Source organism: Leptodactylus fuscus, chromosome 2, assembly GCF_031893055.1.
Source record: "Leptodactylus fuscus isolate aLepFus1 chromosome 2, aLepFus1.hap2, whole genome shotgun sequence".
Lineage (NCBI taxonomy): Eukaryota > Metazoa > Chordata > Amphibia > Anura > Leptodactylidae > Leptodactylus > Leptodactylus fuscus.
This window is the reverse complement of record NC_134266.1, coordinates 101482091-101499597: the sequence shown is the minus strand read 5'-3', so window position 1 is coordinate 101499597 and position 17507 is coordinate 101482091. Positions and strand designations below refer to the sequence as shown.

Below are 17507 nucleotides of genomic sequence, written 5' to 3'. Positions count from 1 at the left end.
CGCGCCAGAGGATTGGATATGCACATCTGCACACAGTTCAATACGCCAGAGGATTAGAAACGCACGTTTGCACACAGTTGTACACGCCATAGGATTAGATACACGCGTCTGCATACAGTATCACATGCTGTAGGATTAGATACGCGCATCTACACACAGTTCCACATGCAATTTTGCACTGGTGTATTTTATATGTGCTTTGTGTGTATGTCCATAAGCGTCATGTGATTATGTGTATCTCATTTTGGATATTAGTGAAAAATCTGTGATCAGTTGTTATGGATACCTGGAGTAAAGCTGTATCTAATCCTTCCCCATGTAGTACTGTGTTTAGACGCAAGTATGTAATCCATGTTGGTGTGGTACTGTGTGCAGATGCGTGTAACTAATCCTCTCCCGTGTGGTATTGTGTGAAGAGGCACGTATCTAATCGTCCGGTAAGTGAAACTGTGTGCAGACATGCATATCTAATCTTACGGCATGTGATACTGTGTGCAGACGCGCCTCGTCACGCAATACCACAGGGGAGGATTAGATACATGCCTCTGCACACAGTACCACATGCCAGAGGATTAGATACGCATGTCTGCACACAGTACCACATGCCGTAAGATTTGATATGCATGTCTGCACACAGTTTCACTTACCGGACGATTAGATATGTGCCTCTTCACACAATACCACACTGGAGAGGATTCGTTACACGCATCTGCACACAGTACCACACCAACATGGATTACATACTTGCGTCTAAACACAGTACTACATGGGGAAGGATTAAATACAGCTTTACTCCAGGTATCCATAACAACTGATCACAGATTTTTCACTAATATCCAAAATGAGATACACATAATCACATGACGCTTATGGACATACACACAAAGCACATATAAAATACACCAGTGCAAAATTGGACAAGTCTTATGGGGCCACTACACAAACATAAAATGTAATATACCCGTGCGAAGTCGGGTCCTCCCTCTAGTAACCTATGTTGGGGACGTCAAATGGTCTTCAATATGTTGCAGGGTTCCAAATTAAATAATTAACAGGCCTAGATGGGCTACCACCCATTGGGCCTGGAGAAGCCACACACACACACGCACCTGATAGTGTATCAAGTGAGTTCTGATTTATTATTACAGAGAGTAGCATTTATACAGACAAAAGCAGGTTGGACTTGACATGATTGGTTATAACATAAGCTGTGGCACATGACTATTGGATAAGGTCTGCATCTCATTATTACACTCCAACCTGGGATGACCTTTCTCATGACATGAAGAAGAATCTAAGATATTTATGTGTAAACCAACATCTTACACTAATTCTAGATGTATATCACAGCAAGAGAGATAATGATCACATACTGGTCCACTCCGGCCTTGGGGCTAACGATCAACAGGTTATTTGAACCGGTTTCTACACCCACCCTCAAAGATGAATAGTCTTAGCACAAACAGATAAGGAGTTATAACCCAACCATCAACATTCCTCACGCCTTATCCCCTAAAGGGGTCTCTTAGACTCTAAACAGACATCCTTATGAAGCTTATATAAGAAAAAGGTTACAAAATGGCTGACAGAATACAAGATGGAAGATGTGATCCTAACCCCTATATGATCCAAAATTCTCTATTGAACTTCCCTTTTCATTTTTCCACCATAATTTAAGAGAAATAGGCAGGTGACCATACACACTATGGTAATTAATAAATTGTTTAATGTGGTGTTCAATCCCAGGTAAGACCCAAGTGGCCTTATCCCCTTTCAAAATAAAATCACAGGCTTTACAAGCAAAACAATTAAAGGGGTTGTCCTATCACAAGCAGGTTGGCTTCATGCAGGGCAGCAGCATAGCGATGTTGCAGGCATCTGTGCCGGCGTCTAACACTCCCCGGCATCTGCCTCTCTATTACAGCGGATGCCGGGTCTGTATTTACATATGCAAAGCTAGCGGCGAGATGCCGCTGGCCCTGCGTGCACGCTCATAGGTGGTGAGACCAGTCTAGCCTTCACAATGCGAATACAGAGCCGGCATCTGCTGTAATAGAGAGAGGCGGATGCCGGGTCTGTATTCGCATTGTAATGGCTAGACTGGTCTATGAGCGTGCACCCAGGGCCAGCGGCATCTCACCGCTGGCATTGCATATGTAACCCCGCCCAAAAATGACGCAACAAAGCAGGAAGACAGAAGATTTTACAGAAAAGAAGACTGGTGAGTATGCGACGTGGGAATACCCCTTTAAGAGTGCGAATCGAAAGAAGGCTTGCGTGCCATTCCTGGTATGTGTGCTGAGGGTTGCCGACCCCTGCTTTAGAACATGGCTGGACTGGTTTCCTGTCCTCTTAAGAGGAAAACTGGGCTAAAGTTTCCATCCACAACTTGCTAGAAGCTTCTATATGGAAGCTCGTGCTGTACGTGGTGTGATTGGGATCTTACCATCACATGGACCTATATAGAGTGAACCATGTGGTGTCAGCAAATAGCACATGACAATGAACACAATGTATGCACACAGGAAATGCAGATTATACAATAGATATAGTGTTACTCATTATTGGTACATTGTGAGAAACATTCTGCCCAACGACAACTACTCCTATTATGGCAAGAAAGAGTGTACTGGGCCACTACAATATCATCTGTGCTTTATCAAGTCACCTTTGATCTTGGGTACTATAGAGAATGTAACCTCTGATAACCTGCCGGTCTTTGGTATTACAAGAAAATTCTGCTGCACACACTTGCATGAAAAAGGTGCAATGATTTATTATAGAAACAAGAAGCATTACAGTTATGCCATGAACATAAGGCAAAATTGGCATGTGAAAAAGCTAGATCAGAGGAACGTTTTGGTCATGCGACCTTCGTCAGCGATCTAATGAGAGGCAGCTTCGGGTGTTGTGGCCCTAGTGTGTCACACTTTTCTTACCTTGTCTTTGGTATTAAACACAATATTCCTGATGCGATCGATTGAGCCAAACTCGGTCGAAACTGCTATTATTATACTGTGGAGTCTCTTCAGACTCCAGAGTATAATAAGCAGAGCTGCAGGGGAGGTCATGAAACATATAAAAAAAACACTGTTACTCACCTTCCCTGTGCTCCGGAATGGCTGTGTGATCTGCAGTTGCTTCTGCCTGAAATAATTGACTGCTGCTAGGGCTCCAGGGGTCGCATCCGGTGTTATTACGCATAATGAATCATCAATATGTGTGAAGGCAGCACATGGGTATGGAAAAAAATTTCACGGGTGCTAGCTCATTGAAGGGCTGGCCACCTCCCCACCGATACATAATTCCAAATACAAAGGTAGAACCGCATTCCAAGACATAATTATGCTTCAAGTAGTCTTTCTTTATTAATACGTTTCGGGTAGAAACTCTTCATCAGGCATATATGAGTATAGGAAAAGTAAATCTGGCAGTTATAATTAAGTCCAAACACCGCTGAATCTAACATGGTGATGTAGGTGAGCCAATTCTGACAAAGCTACAGAGTCAGAAAAGACGCACGTATAAGTATACTGCAAATGAACCAGAGAGTAGTAATTGGGTCCCCACAATCTCTGAATCCCACACGAGATGGAGCTGATCTGGGTACTAACAGGATTACATGAACACCGGGTCAGAGGGGAACCGCATCATGGCGGCGCCTGTAGGTGATTATACAGCGCTCTTTGAGCGATTGGGAAGGCAGGGATAGTAATAAACCTTCCCTACCTTCTCTATGGGAGCTTCGCCTGTAGATACAGACGGCTCTTTGTTTCAGCAGCTGCATGATTGTGTGCAGCTGCTGAAAACTGCAAGGATGTACTGCTACATCCTTGCAAAACCAGTAAGTCACTATGCCGATGGAAAATCCCGATGGGCTGTCTGGAAGAGGTTTAAAATAAATAAAAAAAATTACAAAAAATGGGCATCCCCTATCATTTATCAGAACAAGCTAAATATAGCAAGCAGCAGCCTGCTTTTACCACCAGGGTGGGAAGATTCACATTTTTGGCCCCTCCCAGCCTAATAATACCAGGCTGCACATTCTCGAATGTCCAATTTAGATGCCTGTAAAATATACAGTATTTGGTGAAATCCTTACTCATGTGTAGAGAGGCCTTGAGAGAGAGTTAAGCTTCTTATTATAAAAAAAAACAAAACACATGGAGATTTAGTAAAGACTTCAAGATTGAATCATTACAGGAAAAACTTCCAGAATAACAAAAATATCAGTCACTGTCTCATTAGTGTACATCATCAGAGAAGCTCATAGTTAGGTTTCTTCATCTGGAAATTTTCTAGCGTTCCAGCTTGTTTCATGCTTGATCATCTGGTTGATGGACTCTGGGATGGTCTTCTCCAGGTGACGTAGGAGAGATCGCAGGAGACTTGCCATAAATCCCCCATGGATGACGTCCCAGACGTGTGTCTGTCACTCATTTATGTTCATAAAAGGGGGTGTTGCCTTTAATTCTAAAGCTTCCATGTGTCTATATTAGGATAACTCTAAAATGGTATACCCTAACCACACCCATGTAGAAGAGTGAAGTCAGCAGACTAGAATGTTAACCCTATAATGAATATTGTAATATCATAATATTTAATAATACCCAAGTATTGGACAGCACTCAGCCATTCCTTGCACCTCTGTTGACTTTGGGTACCTGGGTAATTTGGGAGGGGTTTAGTGCTAGCTTATTCACTGGTTAGTAATAAGCCCCGCCTCAGTAATGGATGCTGTCAGACAACATAACAACGTGGTTATAAGTTATAGAAAAAAACCACACAGATACACAAAGATTTATTTTTTTTTCCCATTGAAATAACAAATCCGCCTGACATCTTTGACCATATTATTAAAATTAATGAGATTATTTAAAACAAAAATGATTGAAGGAGTCCAATACAGACTCCAGCTGCTTAACCCCTTAGGGACCCAGCATAAAAGTGCATTAAGGACCAGGACTCGTTTTTCAAAACTGGCATGACTTTTTAACTGGCAATAACTTTGAGAAGCTTTAAAGGGATTCTATCATTAGAATCCTGTTTTTAGCTAAACCCACGTAGGAATGGCCTTAAGACTATTCTTTCCCTACCTTTAGAAGTCTTCTCTGCGTCGCTGTTCAGTATGTAATGAGTTTTCTCGCATCACTGAGGGTGTCTCCTGTGCTCATTAGCATAATGACAAAAATGGGAATATATACCAAACGGGGGCGCGTAGAAGTCTTCTAAAGGTAGGGAAGAATAGGCTATTCCAACGTGGGTTTAGCTAAAAACGGGATTTTAATGGTAGAATCCTTTTAACTTACACAAGTAATTTTGAGATTTTTTTTTGTGACATTGTACATATCTTAGTATTTAATTGTATTTATTTAATTTTTATTTAAAATAGGAAATTTGATGGAAATTTTGAAAAAAATCGCAATTTTCCAAATTTTTTTTTTTTTTTTTTTTTTTTACAGTCATACCACCCAAATGCATTAATAAAAATGATCTACCATATATCTGCTATATACTGGCATCATCTTTAATCGTCTTTTAATTTATAGAATAACATTGATTTTCTGATTTACAGTTCTGAAGGGGATTATAAAGGCTGTGGGGAATTTAGCGCGGTTGAAGCAGAAGTGTGGACCCAAACAGTCAAGACAGGGACACAAAATATGCAGCAAACTGGTTTATTCAGAAAAAAAAACAAGAAAATAAATGAACTTTGACTTCAGGCATAAAACAAAATACAGCCTTAACTTCAGGCAAAAAAATAAAATAAAAAAAATAAAAACCTACTCATCTGCATGACTTACTAGACAGTAGGTTAACCTAAGTATACTTGTGGCTTCCAGCAAAATAGGAGCAATGTAGTCTCACTGGATTTGGGGTTACAGGACAGAACCATACACCTCCTTTAACCTCATGGAACTGCAATGCAATGCGAGAGCTGCAGCCTTTTTCTGGCCCAGTAATGAGCCAAGGATCTACACCTGGGCTGAGGCCTACTCCAGATCCGCCCTGGACCACACATATGTCAGAAACCTGGGGCTGATATATCTGGACTCCAGCACTCTGTCTGTCACCTTCTCACAAGGCCTGTATATTAGAAACCCCCATAAATCACCCCATTTTCAAAACTACAGTCCTTAAATAATTCAAAACAGCATTTGGGATGTTTGTTAACCCTTTAAGCATTTCACAAGAATAAAAGCAATATGGAGGTGAAATTTAAACATTTATTTTTTTTTCACTAATACAATCATTTACCCTAAAATTAACACATTCACAAAGAGTTAAAGGGGTATTCCCAACTCGCCTGTTCACCACCTTGCAGGCTGTGTGCTCTGTTCACTTCCTGGTTTTCTTGGTAAATTGTTGGGTGGCAGTCAGTAATGAGGGATGCTTGTAAATAAATTAGCACAGTATCACTGGAAGATACACAATATGAAGCTGATGTAGCAGAGCTGGATTTGTTAGATGATGAGAATCCCAAACTTACATGCTACAGGACCACGAGTCAGCTTGCAATATACTCACCTTTAGGTCTGTGTTTACATACAGAGGTAATGACTGTCTCAGCCCTTATCAGCAAAATCAAATTAGCTGAATGATAACTGGAAGAGCCGGAGATAAAGAGCTCAGAAATACAAGCACTGATCACTCAGCTCTCCCTCCCCTCCTGAGAGCAGGAAGCTACGTCACTTGTCCTGGGCGGAGAGATAAGACCATCCCCAGGTCCATGTTTATGGAAACACAGTGTAAACAATGAAGGGTCTCTGTAAATGTGACATAGAGTCAAAAAAACAACAATCTAAATATACACTCAAAAAGCACATACCGCTCCTTCACATCTGTACTGTTCTGTGCAGAAACGGCAGTTTATATCCACATGTATGACAGTATGACACTGGTGTAGCCAGGATAACATACTTAAAGGGATCCTATCATTAAAATTCAATTTTTTTTGTCCCTAACACGTAGGAATAGCCTTAAGAAAGGCTGCTATTCTCCTACCTTTAGATGTCTTCTCCGAGCTGCCGTTCAGTATAAATCCCGGTTTTCATTGGTATGCAAATGAGTTCTCTCGCAGTACTGGGGGCGTCCCCAATGCTGTGAGAGAACTCTCCAGCGCCTCATCCGTCTTCTTCAGGGACAGGCTCTCTTCGTGTCTTCTTCTGGTGGTGGCTTCAAACTTACACAATACTGTGTAAGCGGCCATTTTCTTGTGGCTGGCAGGCATGTGCAGTCAGCTTTAACCTAGGCCTGAGGCCTAGAAGTTTGAAGCCACCACCGGAAGAAGATGCGGTGCTGGAGAGAGTTCTCTAGCAACATTGGGGATGCCCCCAGTGCTGTTTGAGTGCTGGGGCCCGCCCCCAGTGCTGCGAGATAACTCATTTGCATACCGACAAAAAAAAACGGGATTTCTACGGAACGGCGGCGCGGAGAAAACAACGAAAGGTAGGAGAAGAATAGCCTTTCTTAAGGCTATTCCGACGTGTTAATGAGAAAAAAAGCGTTTGTATGATAGGATCCCTTTAAGCGTATTATGTTTCCATTTGGGGGGTCCCCCAAATGGAAACCTGATCGCAGGTGTGAACCTAGCATAAGGCACTACGCAGCAGGCTGCAACAAAAAATCACTGCGGGAAAATCTGCAGTAGCAACCCATCACTGTTTTTCCCGCAGTGCTTTTCACTAAAGATCTACAGTTTTTCCGTGGCGTTTATGCCACGTGGGACTCTGGCCTAAAGCCAATTTTTCAGTGGAGCAGTTCACAAAGGCAGATCACTCTTTGTCAGCGACCTCCATATACATGTTGTAGTTCCCTGCAGAAGCAAACAATAGAAAGTATTCCACTCCTATTATTTATGAAATCTATGAAAATGTAAGGCTGTCATTGTTTGGGTTGATAACTTGCTGCATCGTCTCAATTCCAGGTAAACTTACTTGCACTTATCAACATATAATTCACAATCGGATGTTACTCCTGGTTCACATTAGCGTTTGGATTCCGTCTGCATGAGGACCTCCCCGAACGGAATACCAACGCAACTGCAAGCGCTATGCAGTTAAAGCACATGGACCCCATTATAGTCTATGGGGTCCATGTGCTTTTACAACACAGCGCTTGCAATTCCAATTGTATTCAGTCCATGGTGTCTCCATGCGGACTCTAACCGGACAGAATACATACGCTAACATGAACCGACCTTTAGTCTTTCTGAGGGATTAATTGTGCTGGGAGAAACACATTTCATGTCTAGCTTGATAACAAGTAAAGTTCCTTGGTTCCCAATGTAAGTGAGTTCTTTGTTATCTACCTAGTATTAGTTGTTCTGATCTATTTTTCTCATTTAATAAAATTCCTTTTCTCTCTGTTTCACTTACACAGGGAGAAAAGAGTTTATTCAAAGGCTTAAACTGGAAACCACCTTGAATGTACATGATGGCTGTGTAAGTACAGTTAGAAAAAATGACATTTAAATGGGTAAACCCATTTTCCGAATCCCATTCGCACATTGCAGAAAAATATTGGAGTAATGGAATATTGCAAGATCTCCATTACACCTATGGAAACGAGATGTGAGAAGAACTGTGATTCATTGCCAATTTTTCCCGCAATGCTTCTTTTATTGCGGCTGGCTGTGTAGGGCCTTAGCCTTTAAGGGGTTTTCTTGGCAAAAAATTCTATTGCTATTGTTGGGTTACTAAATACCTTTAGCAGTGCTTTGAGTGATTTCTGGGTCTCTCTGGGAGCTCTTGGCATGCTCTGCATTTGTTTATGGGGTCTAGCTTCCTGCTGTCTTAGGTAATGCAATGCATCATGGTAGCTGTAGGCTGACTGACACTACCTCCCTCTCACTCCCCCTTCCTCTCTTACTCCCTCACATCCCCTCACTGTCTCCCTAGCTATCCTGCCCACTAATAGCCCTTTCCAACTAATTCAGCCCACCATCATGCTTTCCTGTCTTCTTGTCCAGGCTCCTCCTCTTCTTTGACTCTGCTGGCGCTAAAGGTGCCTCCGACGCCTGCACAGTAGAGATGGAGTGCCATCTCTACTGCATAGGAATGGGATGCACCTCCGGTCTGCACATGCACTGCCAGTTTCAAGGAAGAGGAGGAGCCGTCCCAGAAGGGGAAGTCTGTACAGTAATACATGGAAGTATGATGTGGAGAGGGAGGGGGGGAGTATTGTTGATGTTCTGTTTCCAGAAACGGAATGTACCGAATAATCAGAAAATACTCTGCCCCAGGAATATGGGTAACCTATAAATTTTTGCTAAAGTATATCATTTAGAAAGCAAGCAGTGGCAGGGTGTTTTGATTAGTGTAGGAATTCCATTTTATTCCGGACAACCCCTTGTTGCTTGCAGTACTTTTCTCTCTGCATGATTCGTGCGGATACCGCATAGAAAACACACGGACTTCATTATAGTCTATGGGGTCAGTCTGGTTTCTTTGCTAATGGCTTTTTAATGCGTTCAGTATTCCATTCAGGGGGTACCGAAGTGGAACCTCAAACAGAGATGTGAACCAGGCCTTAGCTGTCGTTACAAAAGATGCAATAGTTCACTGGATGGATAGCCTCATATTCACTAACATATAACCATCATTCGATGACTTCCACAGGTTCTGGACATCTTTCTTTCTCGTGATTCCAGCCAAGACTACCAAACAATAGCCCAAACAATAGTTTTTATAGTACCTTTTGGGGGAGGGCAAGGGGCTGAGTGGTCAGCTCATAACATGACCATGTATGGTACACTAATTTGAAGAAATGCTTTAGACTAGTATTCTGCCAGTAACAGGCTGCATGTTTCCTGGCGCACAAGAGACATGCAGACTGTTAGTGGCAGGATACTAGTCTAAAACAAGAACAAAATGGAAGTGGTCTGAGATTAGATGTTATACTAGACATATGTACTAAGAATCCCCTGATCAGTCTTTGCCCACCAATGATGAAATGCATAGGGTAAGACAGTGATACAAGGGTGTTGTGAACTGTCCTTATAAGGGCGGGAGCCTTGGGGGTGAGGGACATTGGCTTAGTAAGGGCAAGATAAAGCCCTGGACAGTGGGCATCGGCCACCCTTACATCCTCAGACACGAAGGACTGCTGTACATATGTGAAATTGGTGAGATTGAACCATTTATTTTCCTGACAGTCACACTGTTTTTACAGTTTGGTATGTGGCAATTGAGAAATTTTTGCCTTTGGATTGATATAGCTGAGTATTACATTTATTTGCTGCAACTATGACTCTTTTTGACCTGGATGCACAATTTCTTTTGGATTATTTTCATTCTCTTTAAAGGCCCCCATCGCTATAATTGAGGAGGGAGCTTGATTCTGTATACCTACACCAAATGACACTGCGCATGCATAAGATCACCGAGAATACAGATGCTGTATTGAAACCGAGATTTCAATTATAGCGGTGGTGGTGGGTGGGGGGCGCAACAGAAGTTTCCCCAGACTGGAGATCACAGCAGAACATGAAGTAAATGAGCTGTTAAACCTATGACACTGCCATAGGAACGCTGACATAGCAGAGCTCACTGTGTACTATAGGGTGTATTGCTACTGCGCATGCCTGAGATTACTCGCAGGGAGGAGGAGGACGACTTTTAGAGCACCTGAATAGCCATATTCAGGCATATGATTATCTCTAACGGCCAAAATCTAATGATGGAGCCCCTTTAATAGGAGCGCTACAGATAGCTGAGTTCTGTTCTTCGACTAACTTTGGCTCTCCCAACAATGAGAACATGGATTCGTCTATCCGCCAAGCAGGGTTGGGGGTGGTAATTTTAATCCCCTGGTTATGAATTCAGCCTGACTGCAGCCAAGGTGAATGTAGGCGTGTTCAGAGGCACATCTTACAAGAGGCGACCTGAGGTTTATTCCATCAGGCGGCGCCTCATGGAATAATCTGGGAGCTCGCATTTTTTTAATCAGCGTCTACTTATTCTGTTATTGCAATAAGCAGCTGCTGATAATTTTGACTCTCTTGTCCATGAGTCATATATTATTTAGGTCTTAAAAAAAAAAAAAAAAAAAAAAAAAAAGGTAAAAGGTCAAATACTATAAGATATAACGGTTTGAAGTGACCCTCCCCCACCCTCATTTTCTTTATCTCTAACACAGCAACCATACTCTCGTACACACAGTGGCGGATCCAGGGTTAGCGGGGCCCTGGGCAATTGACTTTGGCGGGGCCCTACTTACTGGGGGTCTCGCACTTCTAACCTGTACTTCCCAACTGTTGAAGACTAGAAAGAGGGAAAAAAAACGTGCGGCGCGCGCGGCAGCAAATTAGGCCCCGCCCACTTTTATGTTGACTCCACCCATTCTCATTCAATTTTCATGTGATTCCACACAGTATAATCCTCCTACAGTCACCCGTAAATTATATCTCCCCCCCCATTTTCATATACACCCTTCATCTACCCCTAGTTTCATGTCCCCCCCTCTATCTCTGTCCCCAGTTTCATGCCATTCTCCCCCTTTATCTGCCCACAGTTTCATTTCCCCCCGTCTCTGCCCCAGTGTCATGCCGTTCTCCCCCCTTCATCTGCCCCAGTGTCATGCCGTTCTCCCCCCTTCATCTGCCCCAGTGTCATGCCGTTCTCCCCCCTTCATCTGCCCCAATGTCATGCCGTTCTCCCCCTCCATCTGCCCCAGTGTCATGTTGTTCTCCCCCCCCTCCATCTGCCCCAGTGTCATGCTGTTCTCCCCCCCTCCATCTGCCCCAGTGTCATGCCGTTCTCCCTTCTCCATCTGCCCCAGTGTCATGCCGTTCTCCCTTCTCCATCTGCCCCAGTGTCATGCCGTTCTCCCTCTCCATCTGCCCCAGTGTCATGCCGTTCTCCCCCCCTTCATCTGCCCCAGTGTCATGCTGTTCTCTCCCCCTCTATCTGCCCCAGTGTCATGCCATTCTCCCCCTCCATCTGCCCCAGTGTCATGCCATTCTCCCCCCTCCATCTGCCCTAGTGTCATGCTGTTCTCTCCCCCCTCCATCTGCCCTAGTGTCATGCCGTTCTCCCCCCCCCTCCATCTGCCCCAGTGTCATGCCGTTCTCCCCCTCCATCTGCCCCAGTGTCATGCCGTTCTCACTCACACACACACTCACCATTCCTCGTTCCCCCGCAGCTCTCTCCCTCATACACATATTGTAGCCGCGATGTGATGACATCATCACATCGCGGCTACAAATGCTGGAGCTCAGCGTTAAAGCAGGAGCTGAGCTGTGACAGCTCCGGCTTTAAACGCCTATGCATTCAGCTCATCGGCGTCCTACCACCGATGAGCTGAAATACATAGGCGTTTAAAGCAGGAGCTGTCAGCTCCTGCTTTAACGCTGAGCTCAGTTGGTGTCGGGACATGCCGACCGGGACCATTTTGTTAGGTCCCGGCCGCGCCGCGGGGCCCCGGGTGGTTGCCCGCCTCGCCCGGCCCTGGATCCGCCCCTGCGTACACAGTAACATTCAATGAGAGGCAGAAACAGCTCTCAATACAGAAGCAAGGGAAAGAGTGAAAAAAACACAGTATTTTACAGAAAGGAGCCAAAATGTGTTAATAAAGTATATTACAAAATTTATTTTTGACACAAATACTGCCAGAAAATGAAACTTTGTCTCAAAGTATTGTTATAATTTAAAATCTGTGAGGTCTTAAGGTACCTTCCCTTTCAATTTATGAAAAAAGTATACTTTCAACAGGATGTAAGAATGTTGAGTGAATAGGCCCTAACTTGTCCTGCCCTCGATAGAAGCATGAACATAGTGTCTGTATTCCTTTGCATCCAGCATATCCTCTTCAGCCCTCGCGTACACTGTAGTGTACAACGGATTTAAAGGGGCTCTATGAGCAAAATTATGCTGTATGAGCCCTACATATGCCTGGCTATTCAGGCACCACTAATGGTATTTTAGGTGTAAACAAATTTTTATTTTTCAAAGAAATAAAATGAAACAACAATAACACAGTAATGCAGAGTAATGACAAGTCCAAAGTATGTCACAAAACGTAAGTGGAATTGCAAATCGGCGCCCAAGAGGGGCAGGTACAGAGACTTGCACAACAACAGAGCAACAATATGCAATATAAATCCAACACTAAGAGAATAACCCGCGAGTCAAAGCGACCTGGGGATCCAGAGAGACAACAAAGAAAGACAACAGAAAGACAACACATACGAAGACACGAAAAGAGAGGGGGGAAACAGACAGAGGTAGTCTAGAAAATAAGTAAAGGGACAGAAGTCCCCAGAGGACCTGGAAAGGGAGCTATCAGGGGGGATTTAAGCGAAAAGGGAAGAAAATTCACTCGACTCCTGAAACACAACCCACGGCTGCCAGAGAGTCTCAAATTTAGATGGGTCCACAGAATCTTCTGTAACCAAGGCCTCCATTCTCCTAATGAGGAGAAACTCCTGGAGCCATTCCGTCAAAGAGGGCATCACGATACTACGCTAGTGGCGGGGGATGACTGTCTTGGCGGCCATGAGAAAGTGTCAAGATCACCCTTGACTGCTGAGATCTTCCCCGGAATAAGGGAAAGGAGGGCCAACTGAGGAGAGGTGGGCACGGAGCGACCACTGACCTTAGAATAAATGGAGAAAATAGAAAACCAAATTACTTGTATCTCTCCGTAATCCCACCAAATGTGGAAGAAAGATCCCACAGCGCCAACACACGTCAGACACAGAAGGGTAGATTCGATGCAGAAGGGTCGGACACCGGTACCAGCGAGATAAGACTTTAAAGTTTTTCTCCTGGGCACTACAGGGCAGAGGCAATTTGTGTACAAACAGGAAGGCTCTCTCCCAATCGGCAGCAGACAAATGGAAGCCCAGATAATAGTCCCACACCTTGGTGAAGGGAGGAAGACCTAGGTAGTAGGATGTCATAGAGGAGAGAAAGTACACGGGTTGGCACCACCGATTGAAGAAGCGCGGTCTCTAAAGCAGTCGGGGCAGTGGAGAGTACGGGCTGTAGGGAAAACTTACGGAAAAATGCAGTGAGTTGATTATATTCCAACCATGACATAGAGGAGCCAGGGGAAGAGTCACTTAGTGAACCGAGAGATGGCAGGGGGGAGGACCCCAGCCTAACGTCGTCAGTGGCCGACCAGCAAAGAAAACGACGAGCAGTATAACTGGGGGGAAACATACACTAATGATATTTTAAAAGCTGTGCACGGTGGGCGGTTCGGGCACTGGTGGTCGTCATCTTCGGTCCAGCCTTCATCTGGTGTCTTCTTTCAGCGACGTCCTTCTTCCACGCTTCCTTCTTCTTTTCACCGGTGGGTTGTGTTTAAATCTCGCACATGCGCAGTAGCGCTCCCTCCGGAGTGTTGCTGCGCACACTCCGGCGTTATTTTTGTCATGGCAGTTCACGACCAAACTGCACATGCACAGTACGCTCGCGTAGTTCTAAGGGGAACTGAGCATGCTCAGTATGCTCTGTTCTCCTTAGAACTACGACAAAAATGACGCCGCACGCACACGTGGGATTTAAACACAACCCGCTGGTGAAAAGAAGAAGGAAGCGTAGAAGGAGGACGTCGCTGAAAGAAGACACCAGAGGAAGGAGGGACTGGAGATGATGACCACTAATGCCCAAACCGACCACTGTGTACGGTAAGTATAATTTGCATACATGTTTTTACGGTCTTAATTTAAAACGGGGAGGGGGGGGTGTCTTTTAAAATACCATCAGTGGTGTCTGAATAGCATGGAACTCATGTGAACATTTTTTTTAATATTTCAAGACTGTAGATAATGTTACTTGGCCTTGTTCTATTATATTTTTACACTGAACATGAAATAACTCTATTATAAGACTTCTGGGTCTGAGGAGGATATATTCTGCAACTGAAAAGTACTTTGCAGTTTTTACAATTTTCTTTTATTTTAGAATTAGCATATTGATTCTTCATTTGCAAGATTATGTATTTGTTTTTGTCTGGTTTATTTGACTTGTCTGCTAATTTGTTTTTCTCTGCAAATAGGTGAATACAATTTTTTGGAACAGTACAGGGGAGTACATACTTTCAGGCTCTGATGACACTACATTAGTTATTTGTAACCCTTACAATAAAAAGGTAAGATCTTATCTAAGGTTTGACCCATCTAAGCTCCTATCCTTGGCTATTACAGCACTTGCCAACTGTTAGGGAGGGTTCACAAGGTGTAACGTGCCGCGTGATGTGGCACGTCTACGCCGCGGGACCCTTTGATTTTAATGGGAGTGGGGATCGAATGCGCCGCGCTAGTTTGGGGGCCGTGATTTTACGGCCGCAAACTAGCGCAGCCCGCAAAGGGTCCCGCGGCGTAGACGTGCCACATCACGCGGCATGTTACACCGTGTGAACCCTCCCTTAGACTGGATTTCCATGGTCTTTTTACTGAAGAAATGTATGCAGTTTTTAACCCATTAACTGCCATGAGGATTGGGTACTTTAACCCACCTACGAATGCCATGTGATTGAGTAATAGAAACAGGACATTTACGCACTCCAGCAGGATGTCGCCTGTGATAGGAAGCCTAAACTGATCATGTGTATGCATTGCCTTGCACACATGAGGATATTTTCATGGTGCAGTATCTGTATTATTGAAGAAAAAAAAATTGCAGTTAATAAGTATCACATTTTTGCTATGCCAGAAAACCAGAGGTTATCAGTATAGGCTTTGTTAGTGTACAAGTGAAATGTATAGTGGTACAAATTAGGGGCTGTACACATCACATTTTGGGTATCAGTTTAACTGATCAATATTGCAGATACTAAAAATGTATGAAAGTGGAAGACCATCTGTTTCCATAGTGCCAATGTTAAATAAAGAAGACAAGTTTTTTTTCAGTTTTCTTTGTGGGACACACAATTATAGTATGTCCTCTATTTCTTTCCTACAGAAAATGACATATCTATTAAGCATTGGCTCTATGGAAACAGATGGTCATCAGTTTTCATCTTCCTTCATCCGTTTCTGTAGCATAATTTTTTGTATATGCAAAACTAATTAGTTAACCTGATAATCAAAATGTGTTGTGAACTGCGATTATAAACTACAAGTAAATATTAAAAAGGACCTGCACCCACTCTGGTTCTTAGCATCTTTTTAACCCCCTAGCAACTTTGGATGTACTAATACATCCTTGGTGCTTGGTAGTTCGCGTACACGGGTGTACTATTACGCCTGTCGCTGGACGCCCGCTCACTATCTGAGCAGGCGGCATTGGAAGCGGATGTTAGTTTAGATGCCACAATAAAAAATGACTGAGGCATCCAAGTGATTCTGCCATGTTTCTAACCCCACCCTCTTCACCCTTCCCGCGATGAGATTGGGGTATGCCGATATGTATCCTCTGCAGCCTGGGTTCTGGCCTATGACCCCAGGTTGCTAGATGCCGCACGTACCTGGTTGATCTTGTCTGTGATGCTAGGCTGACTTCTTCTATAGACTGCAATACAGTATTGCAGTCTACAGTACTGAACCAGTGATTAGTGCAATGCTGGTTCAAGTGTTCTTATAAGACAGTAAAAAAATGTTTAAAAAAAGTGAAATAAATAAATATATAACTATATAAAAAAAAAGCAACCCTAAATATTTCATAAAAATAATACATACAATACATGTTTGGTATTGCCACATCTATAATAAGCTGTAGAATAAAACAGATACATTGTTTAACCTCCACGGTGAATGTCTGGGGGGAAAAAAAGAAAATTAAACAACTGGAAATCATGATTTTTGCCCCTTTCTCCTTACAAATAATGCCTAAAAAATGTATCAAAAAGTCATACAGTACCAATAAAAAGCAAAGTTTGTCCCACAAAAAAAGAAAAAAGCCCTCAACCAACTCTTTCAACCAAAAAATTTAAATGTTATGCATCTAAGAAGATGGCGATGGCGGTAAAAAGCTGTCAGAATTGCTGGGTTTTTTTTGTGTTTTTTTTAAATCCCCCTAAGAAAGAGTTCATAAAATTAGTCAATAAGTTATAGGCACCCAAAAATGATGTAATTACAAAATGCATCTCATACCCCACACAACAAGTCATATGGCTATATCACCAAATAAATAAAAAAGATATAGCTTGCACAATGTGAAAACAAACCCCCAAAAATCGCAAAATCATTAGGACATAACAGGCTGCGTCAGGAAGAGAATGTATAAGATGAGTGAGCTTATATCATGGGACACCCCAGATTTTAAAGTTTACAATGGAAAACAAACCGGAAGTGATCCTCAGAGTGACCTCCCCCCCTCCCCTACAATCATAGGCAGTGGCGGATCCAGGGTTTGCGGGGCCCTGGGCAATTGACTTTGGCGGGGCCCTACTTGCTGGGGGGTCTCGCACTTCTAACCTGTACGTTCCAACTGTTGAAGACTAGAAAGAGGGAATAAAATGTGCGGCGCCCATTCTCATTCATTTTTCATGTGATTCCACACAGTATAATCCTCCTACAGTTACCCGTAAATTATGTCCCCCGTCCATCTCTCCCCCAT

General features: G+C 43.4%; 1 protein-coding gene across 6 annotated transcripts in view; it reads left to right on the top strand.

Annotated features, from left to right (window-relative positions):
• Positions 1 to 17507, top strand: part of DCAF6 (DDB1 and CUL4 associated factor 6) — a 196827-nt gene that overhangs the window by 29236 nt on the left and 150084 nt on the right. For all 6 annotated transcript variants that reach the window (XR_012715055.1, XM_075264279.1, XM_075264278.1 and 3 more), the window contains exons 3-4: positions 8383 to 8444; positions 15007 to 15099. Coding sequence is in view for 5 of the 6 variants with exons in the window: in XM_075264279.1 (XP_075120380.1) it covers positions 8383 to 8444; positions 15007 to 15099 (155 nt within the window). In the remaining variant the exon portion in view is untranslated. The remainder of the gene's footprint in view (positions 1 to 8382; positions 8445 to 15006; positions 15100 to 17507) is intronic.